This window comes from Canis lupus, chromosome 16 (assembly GCF_003254725.2).
Source record: "Canis lupus dingo isolate Sandy chromosome 16, ASM325472v2, whole genome shotgun sequence".
NCBI classification, from domain to species: domain Eukaryota; kingdom Metazoa; phylum Chordata; class Mammalia; order Carnivora; family Canidae; genus Canis; species Canis lupus.
In genome coordinates, this window is record NC_064258.1 from 46,530,199 (window position 1) to 46,552,440 (window position 22,242).

Below are 22,242 nucleotides of genomic sequence, written 5' to 3' on the forward strand. Positions count from 1 at the left end.
TTTCTTGTCCAAGGCTGCTTTTGCAATATGGCAAAGCTGTGTTGTGTCAAAGACCATCTGGCCAACAAAGCCTAAAATATTTACCGTCTTGTCCTTCGGAGAAGGAGTTTGTTCACCCCTGCCATGGATAGTGTTTTCTTCCAGAAAGGATTTACTTTTGCTTCTAGCAGGCAGTGAGGGTGCTTGGAGTCTCAAATTGTATGAAAACAGATTGAGTGGGCATCAGTGACCACAAGGACTATATTTCCACTTCTGTCTTATTGTTACCCTTGGGTTGCCCTTTGGGGTCCCAGTCCACACACGGATGTTTACCAGGGCTCCCCTTCCTTGAAAGGCCCTGGATTCTGTTTTTTTGTCACATCTTCCCCAAGAGGTTTTCACACTGTTTCTAGTTTCTCAGCTGTGCAGCTATATTTTCCACATATTGAAGATACCTCATGGGGAAAACTGACCCTCAAATACTAGGCTTACTTCTCAGAGTTGTCTTCCTCCAAATCGTAGCCTTGGCCCCTTAATTTCACATGTCTTATTAGCTTCCCAGTGCCTTCAAGCAGATTTCTTTTTAAATAGTTTGAACCCCTTTCCTAGCTCTTTTCAGGGGGAGCATTGGTTTGCATTACCTAGTCTGACAATATGGAAATACCTTATAAACCACAAATACACTTTGTTTTTGAAGAGAATTCCTAGATCTTACAGTGAAACTGCCAAATGAGTTGTGCTCATCTTGAACCTGTACATGTTTGGGCAGCTGTCAAGTGGAGCCACCCAATTTTCTCTTCCCCACTGTGTCCTTACCAGGGTTGGGGATGGTGATTAACGTGATCCGTTTGTCTTTTCACACCAAAGACAGAAGCCTGAGAGTAAGCCTGGTCTCCTGCCCCTTTTAACCCCACTCCAAGTCCCTTAGTTCTCAAGTGGTCCTGCTGCTACTGCTGTTTCCACTCTTATCTCCTTGCCCCCAGTCCATTCTCCACACTGCTGCCAAAGTGCTAAAATGGGAATTTGATCATGTCATTTCCCTGCTTAAAAAGTTCAGTGACTCTTTAAGTAGGCTCCACGGCCAACATGGGGCCTGAACTTACAAACCTGAGGTTGAGTCACATGCTCTACCCATGGAGCCACCAGGTACCCCCCTTCAGCAGCTCTTTATATAGGTTGTTGTATGCATCTCATGCTTGAAGCTTATCTAACACATATTTTCTCCGTAGGGCCCATCATTGTCTTCTTGCATTTAGGCACCATAGACATCACTTCAGCACTGTGCTGGGGGTGGGGGGGGTTGCCATTTTAAACCCTGAAACCACCAACAAAAAGTTGAAGGCCTCTTTTTTAGAGTATGACAGCTGATACAAGGGGGCAGATCCTGCCTGGCCTTGCTTGACCTCAGGTAGTATATCAGGCAACTTTTTTCACCACTCTGTGCATACTCAAGAACGAACACAAAGGGGTTAGAAATAAAATCTTAAAAGAGGAGCCCAGTTTGCAAATACGCAATCTACCAGTGAGGGTCCGCTTCATCATGGGTTGATGAAAAATTGGTAATTCAAGAGAAGCAGAAAACTAGAAGGAATTCATGGCATGATAGATTTTGTAAAATTGTCTTTTTAAAGACTTGAATGTAAAGCAGCCAAAAATTTTCATCCATTACATTCTGTGCCCCAACATGCTTGTCCCCTCAGTACTCAATACCCTTTGTATGTTCAAGATTCCACCAAACTAGAGGACTTGCCTTTCCCCAAATATCCTCCTGGTTCTGTCTCTGGGTTGTGAGTGAACGTTTTTTTCCCCACTTACACTTGATTCAGTAAACATTAAACCCTGCCTGTGTCCTAGGCACCGTTCTGGGCTCCAGGCACATGGCAGTGACAAATAAGAACCACTGCCCTCGAGAGCTTCCCTTACTTCACAGCCTTGCACTTTGTAGATGTTTGTAATTTTGCCTCCACACAAGCCATATCATGTATTGTACACAAAGTAAAAGAGAAAGGAAATAGTTGAGATTTAAACACAAACAGTTGAAACCAGTTTTAATGCTCAGTTCCCATTCTGGGCTAACCTCTCATTCTCCATGGTTTTCCTCATAGACTCAAAATATAAAATAAGATGGCTAAAAAAGAAGAAACCTCTAGGTGAGGCTTTAAGGGAGAAAAACATAAAAAATGAAAAAGGACTTTTTTTTGGGGGGGGGGGTAGGGGGTTGACATGGTAAGAGGAGGGCTGCACTTAGAGCTTTCCAGGAGAGGGGGCTGGTAAGAGATTCCTGAGGGCAGAATGCTTGCTCAGTCCTCAGTTGTTTTTATGTAAACTTTTTCCATCTTCCCAGACCTTCAAATGTGACAGCTTTTTTTTTTTTTTCCCGAAACAAAAAGTTTTATTTTGAAAATACTCTTTAAAGGTAAATTTGGCTTCCATTTTCCCTAAGGTGCATCCAACAAGATACAAAAACAAGAAAACAAAGACCCACGACATTATGTAGAGCTCTAAAATGAGCTGTATCTACCTGAAACCAGCATTCGTAAGCTCTTTGTGAAGGGATATACTTGTGTGTCCTTCTACAGTTCTCGGTTCTCAAGAAGAGTTAACTCCCTGGAGCTGCAGGTGTGGCTGCAGCAGGGAGGCTGTGGTCAGTAAGGTGTTGGGGGTGCGACCCTGGGTGGGAGGCATGGAGCGGCGTCTGGGGAGGGAACCAGGGGCGGCACAGGACGCATCCTGGGCTTCTCTAGAAGGGAGTCAGGCTGTGCTGCCGCAGGTCCCAGTTTGGCCTGAACACTTTGCCGCACTGCCGGCTATAGGGCTTGATGTCTGCATTTGGAAAATTTTGTGAACCGCTAGAGTTCTAGACAGACAAAATCCTTTCCCACACTCCTGACATTCGAGAGGTTCTTCTTTGGAATGGGTATGCCTGAGATCCTGCAGATGACCTTGCCTCTGGAAGGCCTTGTGGCAGATGTCACGTGTATGGCCTCTCACCCGCGTGAAAGATAGGATGTAAAGATAGGATGTCCCTGGCCAGATGATGGCTCCCTGACAGAGGCTTAGGTGTCAGAGCTGCTGGTGAATGAAGTAGGTGGCGAGGAGCTGAGTCAGCGGGGCCCTTTCCCCAGTGTGGTCGAGGTAACCCTAGCAGAGTGGGGAGGCTGACCTCTGGGTCATGCGCACAAGGCAGATAATGTGTGCTATTTAATGAGTGTTGACGTCTCCATTTCCTGTTCCAGCCACGGAGGACCCAAAGACTGGAAGACAGTTCTGGTTCTTGGTTGGGCTGGAAGAACCCACGGTCCATTCATGCTTTCGGTTCCCAGCTGCTTTGCATGGCTCCTCCCTCACCTCTTAGGTTTCAAAACCCTGAACGGGCTGCTGGCCTTTAAGATCCACTCCACGAAATTGTCTGCCCTACTGGTCTGCCCTGCTTGTCTTTCCTCCCCACCAGCAACAGAATTTGGACCATCCATATCATCCTGCGGATGGAAAGCAGCATGAAGATGATGTATCCAGGAGGCCCCTAACACAACATGTTTGGGACCTGGCCTTGCCACGGGACGGAGAAACTTTGTTTTAGCGCCTTAACCTTTTCCATTGGCATAGACCTCCTCTACACCAGGACAGAGGGAACTCTGGTTATTGTGATGAAACAAAGCAGCCCATCTTTTTACTGGCAAGGTAAGAGTGAGTCGGTGAAAGAGCTCAGGAAGGAGGGTAAAGAACAGGAGGCACAGAGGCACTGTGCCCCTCAAACCACCCATCAGGAAAAACATAACAGGCATGTGCCTGCCTTTTAAGCTTTGCCTGGGGTCTAGAAGACTGGTTTCCCCCAAATCACTAACAGGCTTATGCTACATGAACTGTTTGATCTTCTGGACCAAAAGTAGTTTCCAACTAGAAATTGTAATTACTCTTCTCTTACTAATTTATGAGAGTTAAATCCCAAACTGACTTTGCCTCTAGGTTTGGATAAATTGTTACTAAAAAGAAGTGCTGGCAGATACTTTCTATGCCTATGTGTCTAACTTTAGCTATTTTCTTTGAGGACTACCTCCTACCACTGCCCACGTTTCATGTCCCCCTTCTAGTCCTACTCAACCAAGATTATATTAGACATTACATTATATAATAATGGCCATTTCAGTCCTCTCTCCTAACCATATGCAAGCTTTCAGAATGGGTTCCTGTCTGTCTGTAACTTCCACAGAGCCTAACAGGTACCAAATACTAGCTTGCTGGCCGATTGTCAATGAATACTGCCCACTTGTCATAAGATTCTAAGTATCAATTCTCTACAGGCACTAAAACAGAACATTTCCTAATCTCACAAAACTCCTGAAACTTTAGTGGAATCTCAGAGTTCCTCAAGATTGCATGAAAGTGCATAAAATCAGGTGGGATTATGAAAGCGTTGATCTAAGCCACCACTTTGGAGCCCCCAGCACCAGGGCATGAGGTAAGATAAAAACAAATGGGTAAAAGCTGCAGAGTTTGAAAACCAAGACTTTAAGCATTGTAGGTACTCCTATGATATAAAGTAGAATATCTGACATTCAGAAGCTGGGCCAGTGAGTTATAAATGAGTCCTGCTAGAAAACGTGCATTTCTAGTCTTACGTTTAAATCCACGTAGCAGTAAGAATTCAAAAAAACATGGTGCATTAAGTGGTCTTTATTGAGATTTCACATTCGGTTATCGTCATTATCAGTTCTTCAGTTAATTGTACAAGTATGATAAGTTATTTTATGTCTGACGTGGGAATTTAAATGTAAAATAAATACAAAATACATTTGTGGTTTAATGAACACTCAGTGAAGCTTTTTTTTCTGAGGTATTCCTTTCAGTCTGGTTTTATCCCAGATCTTTCTTTTTACTTCCCATAGGAAAAGTCTATTAAACCACACAATGGATCTGGAACCAATGATCTTGAGTTTTAACTACATTAGACGAATTTTTTGATCTCATCATACAACACCAGTACAAAAGCTCCACCCATGCCTCTCAACACATTGGACCAGGCACCTTTGAAGAAAGCCTTGGCTCCTTCATCTTTTGCAATCTTCCTCCAGCAGTCCACCGTCCCGGTGTACATAATATCAGCTGTGGAAACAAATGTTGGTTAAGGGCTCTAATTCTGGAGGAGAGGCTTTTCATCTGAAAGACCTCTCCACACTGTTAGAAAGTCAGTCACTTGAGCTCTGAGCCCAACCTCTATGTGGGATCCACCTAGACACAAACCTTCCTTGCATAACTGTCAGGCAGCGTCTCTTGTCAATCCTACTCCTTCCACCCAAGATCACATGAAGAACTTGGGCAGTTAACCAGCTAACTCTCACACACATGGTCAAACTGTGAAACAGGAGGGGATGGGGTGGAGCGGAAGTACTAATAAGCTGGGTTAGTCCCCCTTTTTCTAGAGAAGAAAAAAATTTATGGCCAGAGTCTCAAATTATACTGCCCAAGAGATACAACTATTAGGTTGAAACATACGGAACTAATATTTGACATTTTGATGGTAAAAAATGGCAATTTCATGTTTCAACCTACAGAAACCAAGACAGTTTCGGGCCATGTCACCCAACAAAAGCACCCTCTCCCACTAACACTTGTAGTAAGAGCTAGATAACAAAAGCAAGACTTATTTTTAAGTAAATTAGCTAATTTGTTTCCTGTATTTCTGTACCTAGACTCTAGGGGAAAAGGACCTGCAGCCTCTATATTAAGTTCACCTCTAAAGATCTCATTTTTGACGTTCTTATCTCTGATAGAAACACATTCCTTTCTCTAAAGGAACAGCTGATAGTGTTGGGGGGCTGACCGTAAAGTCTTTCCTAAGTTCTTATCACATAATTTTAACAGTGAAGACTAGAAAGAGCGCTGAACAGTGTTCTCCTTGGGCAGAGGGATCTGAGATCAGCAGGTGTCAGGCTTACCCCCTTTCCGGCCAGACTGCATCATCATCCTACGGCGGACAGTGTCAAAAGGGTAGGACACCAGCCCTGCAACCGCTGTCACGCTTTGGGCAATCATCCAGCTCACAATAATGTGCACATTCTTGGGGTCAGGCAACATCCCTGTGAGCAGAGGCAAGAAGCCAAGTGGCTGTGAAGTGATTTCTCCCAGCAGCTCAGCTGGGAGCTAAAGTAGGCATGGCGAAGAGGCTACCATCCCTGCAACTCCAGGCCCTGCCCTTCTCCCCCCTCAAAGGACCTGCCCCCTGTGGGTGCCTCACAAATAACCAGGCAACCAACCAAGGCTGGGAGCTGCTGTCTAGATCCAGGGAAGCCAGAGCTGTGCCCAGGACACAGGGCCTGTTGGAGTGGCTCCAAGTTCAGCTCAGTCCCTGCCAGAGCTGTGGCAATGGGGGGTGGGAGGGGCTTCCCTTCCTCCTCTCTCAGTAACTCAAGGCCAGAGCTTATTTCAGTAGGGGGCAAGGAGGGCCCTGTAGCTATTTATCTATGTCATACCACCTCCTCATTCCGAAGCATCAGGTTAGCCCAGGGACTAGGAACAAAACCAAGATTAATAAAGAGAAGGTCCTTGGTGAGTTACAGACCCCCGGGGACCATCCTCCAACCCACTCCGCTCCCCCTGAGGCCCCTCTCACCCTTGGCAGTATCATAGACTCCAAAGTAGGCAGCTCTGTAGATAATGATGCCCTGGACAGAGACGCTGAATCCCTGGTAGAGACCCCTCAGGCCATCAGACTTGAAGATCTTGGTGAGACAGTCACCCAGACCACTGAACTCACGCTGGGCAGCACCCTTGCCCACGTCGGCGGCCAACCTGGTCCTAGCAAAGTCCAGCGGGTAGACAAAGCAGAGAGAGGTGGCCCCAGCTGCCCCACCGGAAGCCAGGTTACCGGCAAAGTAACGCCAGAATTGCTTATGCCGGTCCACGCCCCCCAGGAAGATCTGCTTGTATTTGTCCTTGAAGGCGAAGTTGAGAGCTTGGGTGGGGAAGTAACGGATCACGTTGGCCAGGTTACCCCTCCAGAAGGAGAGAAAGCCCTGCTCCTTGGGGATTCTCACCACACAATCAATGATCCCTTTGTACTGCTTCTCGGCACTGATCTGTTTGCTGGCATGCTGGACCTGTGGGGGTTGGAGGGGGGGAGGAATTGGTGAGGATGGCCGCAGCAGAGGGAGAAGGAAAGAGGCCGAAAGAGGACGGGAGCAAATGTACGTCTACAACTCCTTCGTTTTCTTTCTTTAAAAAAAAAAAATTATATATATATATTTATATGGGATATCAAGCAGATGTTAACTAAATCTAAATAAGTATGTTGGCTACTTGGATAACAAAGCCAAAAAAACCTTCCACTTTGCCTCAATTATCAGGGCACTTGAGAGAAAAGGTTCTTCCAAAGATAAACTGAAAAGACTGCATTGCAAAGAGGCATTTATGCATCGCCTTTTCCGTAGGTGCCAGAACTACACCAGGGGCTTAGCGGGAGGTAGAGATGTTGGGAGAGGCCTGTCCTAAAGCACCTGCTCTGATTTAACAGACCCGATGGGCAGGCAGGAGATCGCGCTTTCTGGAGACCTGGATCTCTGCGGAGAAGATACTCTCACAGGAGGAGGAGAATAAATCCACTAGGTATTAGGGCCTGAAAATGTTCAAGTAGATTATCCAAGTAATTGATTATTGGGGGTTTGTTGCTGTGAGCGAGCAATATGTTGGGGTTTTCCTTTATGATAATCTTGACTCCCGAAGCGAGGAGGCCCCGTTTCTCACTGAGGGGCCCTTGCCCTCTGGGAGCAAGTAGAGGAAAAAACGGGACGCCTAGGATGATGATGACAAACCGGAGACCAGACTGCAGGGTTAAGGATGCGGGGGACACACGCGGCAAGACCGTCGGACTCTATTCCGAGAACGGAGTCTTAATCTCTCAAAACCGGTGTTGCTCTGCTGTCAAACTGGGGGAATAACGCCTCCGTCTTACAGGGGCTGTGCGGAGGTAAATGCGGGTGGGCCGACCGCCCGGCGCGCGACACCCGGCCGGCGAGACTCCGCAGGTGCGCACCGGGGCAGGGGGCGCGGGCGCGGGCGCGGGCGCGGGGGGCCCCGACGGCCGGAAGGTGAGGCCGACCTCGGAGGCGTCCCGGGAGCAGGATCTGGCTGGCTGCGCCCCACTCGGGGTGGGTTTCCATATATAGACACCCGCACGCAGGGCGCCACCCGACACCAGGAATCCGCTACTGACGCTCGACCTGCCTCTCCGCAGAGGGCACCTTCCCGCTCGCGCAGGCCGCCCGGGGCCTGTGGCCTGCAGCACGGAGCCGCCGCGGCCCGGGCCGCCCCCGGGCCGCCCCCGCGCGCCCCCGCCCGCGCCCCCGCGCGCCCCCGCCCGCGCCCCCGCCGCCCGCGCCCCGCCCCGCCCTCACCTGCAGCAGCAGTTTCACCCTCTCGATGGGGGCGACCGCGGTCTTGGACACGGCAGCGGCGACGCCGCCGGCCAGGAAATCCTTCAGGAAGCTCAAGGCGTGATCGCTCATGGTGACAGCCGGGCGCACAGCCTCCGCGCGGCCAGACTCGCCCACCCGCTCTCCGTCCCTGCGCGACGCGAAGGGGCCGCTCGGCTCGCCCCGCAGCCCTCCTTATATGCCCCGCGCGGCCTCTCGCGAGAGGGGGCGGGGCCCCGGGGCCGCGCGCGCCGCGCCCATTGGCTGGGCCGGGGGCCCGCCCCCTTCCCCGTCGCCGCCCCGCCCCCTCCGCGGCAGAGGGCACCCGGGGCGAGGGCGCTTCCGGGAGGCCGGGTGGGCCGGGGGCTGTGCCCGCGCCTCGGGACGTTTAAAGGGCAAATGCGTGTTATCGGTCCGGGCGAGCCGAGGGAACACGGTGTCTCCGCGGCATGTGGGCCGCGGTATTTATAGCACAGGGAGGGTGAGGCCGGGGCCGACCCGGGGCCGACCCGGGGCCGACGCCTCGAGCGGGGCTGGCTTCACCCTCGGGCCGCCGGGCCCGCCCCAGGCCGTGCGTGGGGTTCCGTTTGGGTTTGGGGATTTTTTTTTTTTTTTTTTTTTTCCCCATCGCCCTCCGTGTAACGGCGTCCCTCACCGCGCTCACTGCTGGGGTTGACTGGGGCCTCTTCGGAGTTGTGCGCTCTCCGCACAGAAACGGAGATCCTCCAAAATAAATGCTAACGTCACTGGATGCTGTGATTACGTCATCATCTGGCAACCTGCCGAATCCCCCCACCCCCACCCCACCCCCTCCTCTTCCCTCCATTCAGTCGTTATTCTACCCTGAGATACCCCTGTGGCTGGCATTCAGTGCAACCGGGAAAGGGGGGAGCTCCAGGGCAGAGGGGACTCTAACAATAGGGCCCTTACAGGACACTTTTTTTTCTTTTTTAAATTTTAGGAAGAGAGAGCACGCCTGCAAGCAGGAAAGTGGCAGAGGGAGACGGAGAAGCAGGCTCTCGGCTGAGCAGGAGCCTAATGCAGGCTGCATCCCAGGACCCCGGCCCAGCACCTGAGCTGAAGTCACCAGCTCAACCCACTGAGCCACCCAGGTGTCCCTAGGACACTTCTTTTGCAAACCCCTTAAGGGCTTCATGTGCTACTCTGTCGTCCGCGGAATCCCAGGGCATATTCTGGGCAGAATGTTCTCTGGCAGCTGGCGGCTTCTGGAGGGTCAGTGCTGTTAGCTTTCCCATCGGAGGAGCTGGGTGATGGGGATTACAAGCAAGGGAAGGTCAAATCCTTGTCTGTATTTGCCTCTTCTTAATAGGCACTGGGCATGGGGGTGACATATGCTCTCTACTCTTAGGGAAGTGATTGCAACTCTGCATTGGTTTTGTTTTTCTTTTATGCATTCCTATGAACTTTGCTTTTCCTTTTTTTTTTTTTTTTTTTGTGTGTGTGTGTGTGTAGGCAGTTCACACAGTCATGCAGGTTTTCAAATACAGCTGTTCCATGCCCTAGAATGACTGCAAGTAGTTTTTAACTCCAAACCCTTCACTCAAGTTTCTTCCGAGTTTTGTACGTTTGACAGTTTATGCATCTTATTCACAAGCCTGCTGATGAATGCAGACTTCGTGTTAGGTGTTGATTGAACTGCAGCCGTCTGCCGCCCTGGGTATGGAAACTTCAGTAGAGTAGAGGTCACTAGTCAGTCGGGTGCCAGGACCACAAATGGTATGCGTTTATCTGAGGTTGGGCAGGCCAGAGTCCAGAAATCTAGGTGAGCAGTGTGAAAGCTAGCAAATGCAAGTTTACCAAGGTCAGAGCAGGCAGGAGGTCAGGAATTCAGCATGAATAGCAAAGCCATTTGTGGGCAGCCTGGGTGGCTCAGCGGTTTGGCGCCTCCTTCGGCCCAGGGTGTGATCCTGGGGACCCTGGATTGAGTCCCGAGAGTCAGGCTCCCTGCATGGAGCCTGCTTCTCCCTCTGTGTCTCAGCCTCTCTCTGTGTGTGTCTCTCATGAGTGGATAAATAAAATCTTAAAAAAAAAAAAAAGAGAAAAGCCATTTGTGCTTTCATTGCACAAGGACTCTGAGCATTTGTTGTGTACCAGGAACAAAGTTTGGCCCTGCGGATTCAGTATGAATAAAAGATGGGTCAGTCTCCCAAGAAACCCAGTTGTTTAGCGGTGGACATATGCATCACTTATTCAGCTTTATTTATTACAGCTTCACATATAGATTTCCATGAGTTAACCTAATCCACATAATTGTGCGCTGTATTCCATTCTGTTAATATTGAGCAGTTCCCTAAGCCGTTCTCTTTTGTGCATTAGAGATGTTTCATATTTCTACTGCAAAAAAATAATGCTGCTACATACTTTGCATAAATTTCATTTTTCCCTTTTTTGACATTTTCTTCTCTTTTCTCTTTTGTAAAGTGGAAAGGGTAGATTAAATGTTTTAAAGACGTTTTAGCTCTTGCTACACACTGAGAAGTTGCTCTTCAGAAATAACGCAGCCCACCAGCAGTAAAATGGGCTATAGATCCTCCTCCAACACTGCCTTAAAAAAAAAAAAAAAAAAAAAAAGCATCTTTTAGTTATTTGTGCCATTTTGTGGATTCTAATTTGCACCTCTTTCATTGCTATCAAACTGCACGTATCTCATGCAATTCAATTTAGTTTGTCAGGGTTTTCTTTTGTTATAAATTTTTAATCTTCCTTGACTACCTATGCTGTGAAAGCAGAGTATTTATAATTCTGTATATGTTTAGAGCAATAAGTAGGTGTTAAGCACTTTCATTTTGTTATTTTTCTTTTTTGGGGGGTAAGATTTCTTTTTTTTAATAATAAATTTATTTTTTATTGGTGTTCAATTTGCTAACATACAGAATAACACCCAGTGCTCATCCCGTCAAGTGCCCCCCTCAGTGCCCGTCACCCAGTCACCCCCACCCCCCGCCCTCCTCCCCTTCCACCACCCCTAGTTCGTTTCCCAGAGTTAGCAGTCTTTATGTTCTGTCTCCCTTTCTGATATTTCCCACACATTTCTTCTCCCTTCCCTTCTATTCCCTTTCACTATTATTTATATTCCCCAAATGAATGGGACCATATAATGTTTGTTCTCCGATTGACTCCGATGACTCCGATTTCACTCAGCATAATACCCTCCAGTTCCATCCACGTTGAAGCAAATGGTGGGTATTTGTCATTTCTAATAGCTGAGTAATATTCCATTGTATACATAGACCACATCTTCTTTATCCATTCGTCTTTCGATGGACACCGAGGCTCCTTCCACAGTTTGGCTATCGTGGCCATTGCTGCTATAAACATCGGGGTGCAGGTGTCCCGGCGTTTCATTGCATCTGTATCTTTGGGGTAAATCCCCAACAGTGCAATTGCTGGGTCGTAGGGCAGGTCTATTTTTAACTCTTTGAGGAACCTCCATACAGGTTTTGTGTCTTCTTGAAAGAATTTGAGGAAGACACAAAGAGATGGAAAAATATTCCATGCTCAAAGATTGGCAGAATTAATATTGTGAAAATGTCATTGTTACCCAGGGCAATTTACACGTTCAATGCAATCCCTATCAAAATACCATGGACTTTCTTCAGAGAGTTAGAACAAATTATTTTAAGATTTGTGTGGAATCAGAAAAGACTCCAAATAGCCAGGGGAATTTTTAAAAAGAAAACCATATCTGGGGGCATCACAATGCCAGATTTCAGGTTGTACTACAAAGCTGTGGTCATCAAGACAGTGTGGTCCTGGCACAAAAACAGACACATAGATCAATGGAACAGAATAGAGAACCCAGAAGTGGACCCTCAACTTTATGGTCAACTAATATTCGATAAAGGAGGAAAGACTATCCATTGGAAGAAAGACAATCCCTTCAATAAATGGTGCTGGGAAAATTGGACATCCACATGCAGAAGAATGGAACTACACCACTCTCTTTCACCATACACAAAGATAAACTCAAAATGGATGAAAGATCTAAATGTGAGACAAGATTCCATCAAAATCCTAGAGGAGAACACAGGCAACACCCTTTTTGAACTCGGCCACAGTAACTTCTTGCAAGATACATCCACGAAGGCAAAAGAAACGAAAGCAAAAATGAACTATTGGGACTTCATCAAGATAAGAAGCTTTTGCACAGCAAAGGATACAGTCATTTTGTTATTTTTCTTTTGATACTGTTATCACATTGTTCTAACAGTGTAACTTATTTACATATGAACAGATCCATATGATGATATACTCCATGTTCTGGTGTAAATGTATCCCTTTTGTAGATATAATGGTCCATTTGCCCTACTAGCCTATTTCCTTCTACTTCTTTTGATCTAATTTCATACCACACCATTCTCAGGTATCCTAACACTCTTTTTTTTTTTTAAGTTTTTATTTATTTATTTATTTGAGAGAGAGTGTGTGGCCGTACATGCTTGAATTGGGGGAAGACCAGAGTAGGGGGAGAGAGAATCTGAAATAGACTTTGTGCTGAGCCCAATGCAGGGCTCAATTTCACGACCCCAAACTCATGATCTGAGCCAAAACCAAGAGTTGGATGCTTAACCTACCGAGCCACCCAGACACCCCCCAACTCTAATTCTTAAGTAGATATTTTCTTTTCTCTGCTATTTGTCTTGGATTCCTAATTCCAGTTTGTCATTTTTAAGTTCTTATAATAGCTTTAATTAATGAAATCACCATACCATGACTCATTTATTTGATCATTGATCTTTAAAAAAAGGATAACTTACATGTGATTCTATAATTACTTTAAAAAACAAGAAGTTTTGTCTGCTTCGACGTCTGGATTTGTTTTTACTATCAAGTTGCCCAATTAGTTAAATGTCACTAGAAGATTTTTTGAACAGATATTAAAATTAAACTAAATATCAACATATTAATCCAGGAAATGTTATCATCTTTGTTGCGCTTGATTTTACTAATCACAATTTTTAAAAATTTTCTAAATGGATGATATCGTATTTCTCCTTGGCTTCTGTCTAATTATCCTGTCACGTAGGGCACCCTATAGCTGGAATCCTTGACAAGAGGTTTTCCACGGAAATCTATACATAGTCGTCTCCCTCCAAGGACTTTCTCAGAAAAGAGACCTCAGATGCCCTCCAGAGCATGAGCTGCCTGTGATCACAAGATCCAGGTATCAATTACAGGCAGGGGAGAGAAAGGCGCTCAGCAGAACAGTGTCTACATGTGCCCAGCACTCAGTGGCATCCTGCCAGCATGAGAATGGACAAGGCATCTGGGAGCCCAGAGAGAAAACTCTGCTTTCAGATGTGGCATGGCATCCTGCAGGCTAGGGGGGGGCGGGGGGGGGGCTATCTAGAAATGAGAGGAGGGTATTGAGCTAATCTTTTTTATTTTTAGTAGAAACTTTTACACAATCTAAATCTCTTACCAAGTTGAGAATAGAAAATGGGATCTGCAAAAGAGTAAAAGGCACAAGAAAAAAAAAACACTTAAGGATTTGTTGAAAGTGGTGATAATGTGTATAGGTATAGACCTAAAACTGTTCCTAATTAGAAGATACCATTACTGAGATCCCTGGGTGGCGCAGCGGTTTGGCGCCTGCCTTTGGCCCAGGGCGCGATCCTGGAGACCCGGGATCGAATCCCACGTCGGGCTCCCGGTGCATGGAGCCTGCTTCTCCCTCTGTCTGTGTCTCTGCGCCTCTCTCTCTCTGTGACTATAATAAATAAAAGGGAGTGTTTAAAAAAAAAAAAAGAAGATACCATTACTATTTGTTCACATGGTTAAATGTCATCATTAAGCGAAGAGGAATAAATCCTGAAAATTTATTTTTTTAAAGATTTTATTTATTTTTTCATGAAAGACACAGAGAGAGAGAGAGAGAGAGAAGCAGAGACATAGGCAGAGGGAGAAGCTGGAACCTGGGATCATGCCCTGAGCTGAAGGCAAATGCTTAACCCCTGAGCCATCCAGTGGTTGAAAATTTCATAAATTTTTTGATCACACAAGACCACATATGAATTTCTGAATTTCATTCAAAGGTATTTAATAGACACACTCACATTGATGCATCACTTTCAAAACGGTGAAACAAAATAAATGCAGTATTTCTCCGTAGTCCTTGCTCAGAGTAGCTTACTAATAAGAACAATACCTTAATAACAAATTCTTTATAATCAGGTGCCATGATATGTAGAAAAGTGCACATCCACACCACATACCTTCAGAAGTCAGGAGTATTCCTTCAAAATGCTCCAACTACTGGTTCCTATTTTAGCTAATTCCAAGCAAAACTATGAAACTACAAAATGTGTCTTTTTAAAAAACCCATTGTTCATTTTAGACCCTTCTCACCTTTAGTGATCTGCTACTTTGGGTATGCATTTTCCTCTTACTTTTCCATACTGAAACAGAAATTTTCTGAACCGCTAATACCCAATTCATTCATTCATTCACTTTTTTCTTTTTCATCTTTCAACAAGCATTATTGGATCCACAGTTTAGACACTGCAAACTTCATAGGGTACTGGTGATAGGAAGATCAGGAAGGTAAGATTATCATCCTAGAGACGCTTATGTAGGAACACACCTACTTCTGGTGTCTACATGGCTATCCTGGTGCAGTGTGTGTGACAGGGTCCAACTGGGGCTCCGGTTGTACTCCCAGGTGAATGGCTTTAGGTGTGATATGTCAGTCAGAGTTTGTATTTTTAACATTTTATGCATGCTTACGAAACAAAGTTTTGTTGGAAAGACTTTAGTCACTTATTTAAAGGCTGTGATTTCTGGGGGCCAAGGAGCCCCTGAATCATGAAAGAAAGAAAGGAAGAAGAAAGAAAGAAAGAAAGAAAGAAAGAAAGAAAGAAAGAAAGAAAGAAGAAAGAAAGAAAGAGAGAAAGTCAGAGAGACTTCTTCTGAAAGGCTCTGATCCCTGGAGACATTGGCTCAGTGGTGGCTGGTGCAGGGTAGCCAGGGCACTCTCCAGCCCCTACAGCCTGCCCCCAATTAACCCAGGTAGACCCCCTCCTGCTGAAGAGAGTTCATAACTTCTCTGCCATTCATAATATTAGCATCTCCTCTTTACTTTATCCAAGACTTCAACAAGCATATTCAGTATTTTATTGTACAATTAAGTTTAATTTTATGGGTAGTAAGAATGCCTCCGACTAGAACTATCTACCTTCCTTTTTTTTTTTTTTTTTTTTTTTTTTTGAACTATCTACCTTCCATGTTGACACTTCTGGTCTCTGACTTGCATTCTCTGTGAATGAAGCCATTAATCACCTGGAGTTGACTTGATTGATTTTTAAGTATCTTTTGAACTGACTTCACTAGTATTTAGTGCGTCATACAACTTCCCAGTAAATTTTAAGTTCTATTTAAATAATCTCTACACCCAATGTGGGGCTTGAACTCATGACCCAGGATTAAGAGTCACGGGCTCTTTCAACTGAGCCAGCCAGGTACCCCCCTATCAATCATTTTTATTTTTTAAAAAATTTATTTATTTATTTATTCATGAGAGACACACAGAGAGAGGCAAAGACATAGGCAGAGGGAGAAGCAGGCTCCATGTGAGGAGCCTGATGAGGGAATCCATCCCGGGACCCCGGGATCATGACCTGAGCCAAAGGCAGACGGTCAACCACTGGGCCACCCAGGTGCCCCTACCAGTCATTTTCAAAAACACTTCAATGAATGCTGTAAATCTGTCTCTGACCTGTATACTAAAACCCCACACCACCTTTTTTATGATTCAGGGGCTCCTCTGCTTTCATTTCATCAACAGGATAATCCCTGTTAACTATTAAAATCAATGTTTAGGGATCCCTGGGTGGCGCAGCGGTTTGGCGCCTGCCTTTGGCCCAGGGCGTGATCCTGGAGACCTGGGATTGAATCCCACATCGGGCTCCCAGTGCATGGAGCCTGCTTCTCCCTCTGCCTATGTCTCTGCCTCTCTCTCTCTCTCTCTCTCTCTGTGACTATCATAAATAAATAAAAATTAAAAAAAAGAAAAAAAATCAATGTTTAATAAATGTTACCAATGAGACCATCTTTGCTCCTCTATGCTGTTAGATAACAATATTTTGCTATATATGTATATATATATATATATATATATATATATCCCCTATACGCTTACCTTTATCCCATGACCCTTTTCTCATGCCTTATAGACATTGTGTCATTGCTTCAGAAAAAGAAAACATTCAGAAAGTAGAGAAAAAAAAAAAACTATTCCTGGCATGAGAATTTCCAGAAGAGAAAGATTTCGAGTATCAGCAGTAGATTTAGTAGAGTACCTGAAGGAAAGCGAATTTTCCTGCCCACCCCATATTTCCAAAGATTACATAAAGTTTTCCAAAACTGGGGAGAAAGGAAGTATGTTCGGGAAAAGCGAGGAGTGAGATGTTAGTGTGGATTCTTGAGAAACAGGGGTGGTGTACTCTCTCCCAGCTCAGGGAGGCAGCGGGAGGCCAGGAGGTCAGTGACTAGGTGATGTTTTAGTGCACAGGTCAGAGACAGCCTTCCAGAGCCCACCCCAGTCTAATAAGGGAGCAGGAGGACAAAGTCCAGTACCTGTAGGTTAGTCCACTGGTGTGAAGGACCCTGGGGAGCCCCCATTAGTTTCTCGGGCCCCCAGCATGGCGTAGGAGCAGCAGAAGAGAATTTTGTATCCAAGGACAACCAAGTTAGCTGAAAACAAGCCAGACCTGAGGAGCCTCATGGTTGGAAATGAGGCCAATGTCCAGAATGACCTTGATGGAGACCAGAAGGGTACGGTTAGGACCTCAAGCTGATGCCAGCATGGATAGGTGAAGATCCAGACCATAGGCCCCTTCCCATTCATAGTACTATAGAAATCCCTGGAATTTATACGTAAACATTGCCAAAAGGAAAGAGGAAAAGGGACCCAAATTGTTTTCACCACGTGGCAGAAGGAAGTCTCTCAATGGAAATTAAGTTGCCTCGCCCAGTAGAGTTTCTGGGCCAATATCTGTACTTGCTATAGCATTTTCTTAGTCTTAAAATATATATATATGCCAAAGACATATCATAATTTTGGAAATTCTTGGAAATTCTTTGCTGTTGCTTGTTCCATCAAGCACATTTATTTATTTAAGAAGGAGACACAGACTTACTTGACAATGAGAGATGGAGGAGGGAGGGACTTTAGGGCTATAAGTAAAGTTACAGAAAACTATCATTTTCCCTATAGTGCTCTTTGAAGTTTCAGCTTATGGTTTGTCGTTTTGTTTTGTTTTGTTTTGTTTTGTTGTTGTTGGAGAGGGAGAGAGAGAGAGAAAGAGAGCAGGAGGTGGAGGGGTGGGGGGGGCAGACCAGAGGGAGCCGGAACCCTAAGCAGGCTCCACCCTCAGCACGGAGCTGCACCACCTGAGCCAAAATCAAGAGATGGATGCTTAACTGCTTTAACCCACTCTGCCGCCCAGGAGCCCCCAGCTAAGGCAATTTTTAAATGGCTAAAATAAATAAGTACAGCAACTTAATCTTTTAGCATATAAAAGATACCATGATATCTTAAACATAATAGTCAGTAGTAAATGCTGCTGAATCAATAGGAAATAACGTGCTTCGATTTCTAGTGCGATAGTTCTCAGCTCTTTCCAACAGTGGAGCGCAGGTAACCCACCATAGGTTTGGTGGAGCAGGATGAAATCTGGAATTTCATCACATAAAGTAGGAGTAATTATACTAGCAGCAATAGAATTGTAGCCACGTTAATGGTTGGTTTCTCAATCTCTACTTGCAGCTCTGTCAACTTTTCCTTTACATGTTTTAGGGCTTTAATTTTAAAGGAATATATGATTTGAATGGTTATGCCTTCTTGGTAATTTTAACTTTTAATTATTTTTTAAAAAAGATTTTATTTATTTATTCACAAGAGACACGGAGAGAGGCAGAGACACAGACTCTGATGTGGGACTCGATCCCAGGACCTCGGATCACGACCTGAGCCAAAGGCAGATTCTCAACCACCAAGCCACCCAGCTTCCCCTGACTTTTAATTCTTAAGTCGTGGTCTTATTAATCTGCAGTAATGCTTTCACCTTAAAGTCTTTTCCCCTAAAGGAACAGAGCAATACCTACCGTCACTTGGTCTGTATTCTCCTAGTTTATCTTTTTATAACTTTCTACTTTTAACCATTCTCTATGTTTTATGTATGCTCCCTGTAAACTTCTATATTTTATGTTTTCCTTTTTTAAAAAAAAAAGTTGATGCTTTTATTCTTTTAGCTAGAGAGTTTGAATCCATTTCCACTTATTGTGATCACTGATATGTTTTAAATTTTATGTGGAAATAGTTGTAGACTCAAAGGAAGTTACAAAGGAATTACTACATATATTTAAAATGTTGATTTCTGTCCCTTCATTTTATGCTTTCCATTTGCCTTCTGTTTTTGAAAGTCATCATTTTCATTCCTTATTTTCCGTGACTACCCTATGTCAACCATTATATATTTTCTGATTACTTGTTAAGGTGTTAATAACATCATAATGGCTATTAATTAATTATTTTGAGTGGCTATAATACTATCAGTTTTCAAAATTGCCAAGTTTTCTTCTTGGCCTGTTTAAGCACTGGGCATCTCTTGGGACCATGAGGAGTTTATTCACTGCTGCCGGCAACACTAAAGCCAAATTAATAAGAGGGTGACACAACTGTCCGGTAGGCATAGTTTGCCACGGAGAGGTTGTGCTCTAGAGGAATGGAGTTTCGTAATATTCTTCACCGTGGCCACTAGAGGGAGATCATATGTAGCTATGCAGGGTCTCTGATTTTTACTAAAAACCTGTCAGTAGGATATGAAACTAAGGGGGAAAAAAAGCCCCTTACTTTTAAAAAGACATACAAGTGAAGCCTCAAAATACTAGACAAAAATAATGAGGTCAAAGCAGTGACTGTCATATGAAAGCAAGACATGCCTGCCACCAGAAATGCTCTTTAAACAAAGGACACATATAGGTTAAAAGTAAAAAGAGAGAAAAAGCTCTAAAAAAAAAAAAAAAAAAAAAAAAACTAAAAAAAAAAAAAGCTCTAACAGAATGTTATTAGGGGTGAAGAAGGGCATTTTATAAAGAGAAAGGAGTTGGTTTCTCAAGAGGACATGGCAATCCTATATGTTTATTCATCTAAAAACAGAGCTCTAAGATACACGACGCAAAAATTTGACATAATTGCCAGGAGAAAGAGACAAATCCACAATTACAGTTAGGGATTGCAGTGTCTTTGTATTCATTCCCTAAGGGCTGCTGTAACAAATTTCCACAAAATGTGTGGTTTAACAGGGCCAAACTTTATTCTCTCCCAGTTCTGGGAGCTAGAAATCCAATGTCAAGATTTAGTAGAATAAGAGATCAATGTACAAAAAATCAATTGTATTTCTAAATACTATTATTAAACACTGGGAAATTGAATTAAGAAGTAACACGGGGCACCTGGGTGGCTCACTGGTTAAAGGACAGCCTCTTGACCCCCTCAGGTCCTGATCTCATGGTCCTGCTCCAGCTCAGTCTGGAAATCTGGGAGTCTGTCTAAATTAAATAAATAAAATCTTTAAAAAAAAGAGAGAGAGAAATTGCTTTTACAATAGCATCAAAAATATGAAACACTTAGGAATAAATTTGACAAAATAGATTCAATGCAACCCTGTCCAAAATCTCTGCAAGTTCTTTGGGGGCGGGGGGGGGGGTAGGAATTGACAAATTCTAAGGTTGATGTGGAAATGCAAAAAACACGGAAAGCTCGTGGAACGCCCTGGTAAGGGACCTGCTCAAGGACCCCAACTTCCCCGAGAGGCCGTGTAGCGAGGTGCACAGGTACAGCTGTGTGGGAGCGGCTGTGGGGAGCAAACACCGAGGGAGGCAGGTTCTAGGGTGTTTGAAGCGGGACCTGCCGCCTAAGGCCGTGAATCTTGGTGGTTTTCTGATTTACCCGGAGCGCAGCGGGATGATCTGCTTAGTACAGAAGGAACAAGGATGGAGCAACCTTCAGATTCATTCCTTTCTTGCAGTTACCTTCTCCAGCGAGGCCCATTCCTGGGGTTCAGGGGACGCCGGCCTCCGGGCGTAGGGAGGGGCCTCGGGCGCAGTCTCCAACCCGGGCCACCGACCGCGCTGCGCCACGGATCTCCACGCCCGCAGGCCCGGGCTCGCACCCCCCCCCCCCGCGCCTCCGGGGGCAGCTCGGGCCCTGGGGTGGCAGCGGCGCCCGGGGTGCGGCTGGGCTGGTGTCCCCGGCTGTCCCCGCGGGTCCCGGAGAGGCGCCGTGGGGAGCGCCTGCTGCGCCCGGGCTCGGGGCTCCAGCGGGACGCGCCTCCCGCGGGCCGCGAAGGGGGGCTGCGGGGACAGAGGCGAGGCCGCGGCGGCGGGAGTGAGCAGGGGCGGGGGGGGGGGGGAGGCTCTGACCGCCGCGCTCGGCAGCCTCCGCGCCCCTTGTCGGCCGCGCCCCCCACCCCGCAGCCGCAGGAACCCGGGAGCAGGGCGCGGGGTGCGCTGGGGCCGGGTGGCGGGGCCTGGAGGGCTGGGGGGCCTGGGGGGCTGGGGAGCCTGGGGGGGCTGGAGGGGCTGGGGGGGCTGGGGGGCTTGAGGGGGCTGGAGGGGCTGGGGGGGCTGGGGGGCTTGAGGGGGCTGGGGGCTGGGGGGCTGGGGTGCCTGGGGGTGCCTGGGGGTGCCTGGGGGACCTCGGGGACCTGGGAGGCTGGGAGCCCTTGGGGGACCTGGGGGGCTGGGGCGTCTGGAGGGGCCTCGGGGGCTGGGAGTCCTGGGGGTGCTGGGGGCCTGGGAGCCCTAGGGTGGCTGGAGGACTGGGGGGGGCTGGGGGTCCTGGGGGGTTGGGGGGCCCTGAGGGGTTGGGGGGCCTGGGGAGTTGGGGGCCTGGGGACCCTGAGGGGTTGGGGAGTCTGGGGGGCTGGGGGGGTTGGGGGTCTGGTCCTGCTTCCCTGGGATGCCAACCGGGCCTCCTCCTCGACCCTTCATTCCTACCTCCCCGTAGGACCCAGGTCTGCTCCAACCCCTATTTTTTTTTATTGTTTTTTAAAGATTTTATTTTATTTTAAACAATATTTTATTTAAATTCAATTTGCCAACATATAGTATAACACCCAGTGCCCAACCCACCATGTCCCCTCCGTATTTTGAGAGGCTGGTAGGAGGCCCTGGCTGGGTCTGACTTCTCCCAGCTGGGGCGGCCTCAGCCCACTCAGGAGAGCAGCTTTTGAAAGCGCCACCACTCCTACCTCTGGGAGAATTCATTTATTCAGCACATTTTCTTCCTCTCACCCTCCCTCCTCCCTGTCTTTTCTAATCACCAGGCGGAGTGCTTGACAGCAAGGAAACTAAGGTGGGCCCCTGGGTGGCTCAGTGGTTGAGCATCTGCCCCTGGCTCAGGTTCAGGTCATGATCCTGGGGTCCTGGGATCGATTCCCACATCGAGCTCCCTGCATGGAGCCTGCTTCTCCCTCTGCCTGTGTCTCTGTCTCTCATGAATGAATGAATGAATGAATAAATAAATAAATAAATAAATAAATAAATATTTCAAAAAAAAAAAAGGAAATGTGACTGAGGCCCTTCCTCCCTTCAAAGAACTTACAGTTTGGGTTACTTTGTCTCCTTTGAGGGATGTCAGCCTTTCGGCCTCCGGTGTCACTGCGAAGTGAAAGTTCCTCAGTCTCCCCACCTGCCCTTGCATTAGAGAGCTGACCTCCCTCCAGGTTTGTGTTGCTTCCGCCTGGCAGCCTTTACGGTGTCTCCCTGCTTCCTGCAGAATAAACTCCGCAGCCCCAGTTCCTGGCTGGCTTTCAGAGCTCTCTCACTCCTC

At 46.6% G+C, this 22,242-nt stretch overlaps 1 protein-coding gene and 2 long non-coding RNA genes across 5 annotated transcripts; 1 reads left to right on the forward strand and 2 right to left on the reverse strand.

Moving 5' to 3' along the window:
- The first annotated feature begins 2,222 nt into the window (after window positions 1-2,222).
- On the forward strand, window positions 2,223-4,787 carry LOC125752686 (uncharacterized). Its single transcript, XR_007402791.1, has 2 exons — window positions 2,223-2,623; window positions 3,216-4,787. It is a non-coding gene; the product is annotated as an uncharacterized LOC125752686 (long non-coding RNA).
- Window positions 4,639-8,579, reverse strand: SLC25A4 (solute carrier family 25 member 4). Of its 2 annotated transcripts, none has more exons than XM_025471812.3 (4): window positions 8,370-8,579; window positions 6,590-7,076; window positions 5,916-6,056; window positions 4,639-5,082 (listed from the first exon to the last, which is right to left on the reverse strand). In XM_025471812.3, exons 1-4 carry the CDS (start codon window positions 8,478-8,480, stop codon window positions 4,925-4,927), a joined length of 897 nt encoding a protein of 298 aa, XP_025327597.1. In that variant the 5' UTR covers window positions 8,481-8,579; the 3' UTR covers window positions 4,639-4,924. The 2 variants fall into 2 exon arrangements, with proteins under 2 accessions (XP_025327597.1, XP_048951146.1); XM_049095189.1 differs by having other exon boundaries at window positions 6,590-7,070; window positions 8,370-8,575.
- Window positions 8,580-10,567: 1,988 nt separating this feature from the next.
- On the reverse strand, window positions 10,568-20,730 carry LOC112675218 (uncharacterized). 2 transcript variants are annotated; one of them, XR_003145817.3, is made up of 3 exons: window positions 20,442-20,730; window positions 19,856-19,978; window positions 10,568-10,953 (listed from the first exon to the last, which is right to left on the reverse strand). It is a non-coding gene; the product is annotated as an uncharacterized LOC112675218 (long non-coding RNA). The 2 variants fall into 2 exon arrangements; XR_003145816.3 differs by having other exon boundaries at window positions 19,856-19,958; window positions 20,442-20,728.
- Between the last annotated feature and the right edge of the window lie 1,512 nt (window positions 20,731-22,242).

Excerpts from the sequence above, each read along its gene's own strand:
- SLC25A4 (XM_025471812.3), bottom strand. The coding sequence starts at position 8,480 with ATGAGCGATCACGCCTTGAGCTTCCTGAAGGATTTCCTGGCCGGCGGC. Across the intron at positions 6,057-6,589 it reads AGTCTATGATACTGCCAAGG|GGATGTTGCCTGACCCCAAG; the intron begins GTGAGAGGGGCC and ends CTCTGCTCACAG. Across the intron at positions 5,083-5,915 it reads GCAGTCTGGCCGGAAAGGGG|CTGATATTATGTACACCGGG; the intron begins GTAAGCCTGACA and ends TTGTTTCCACAG.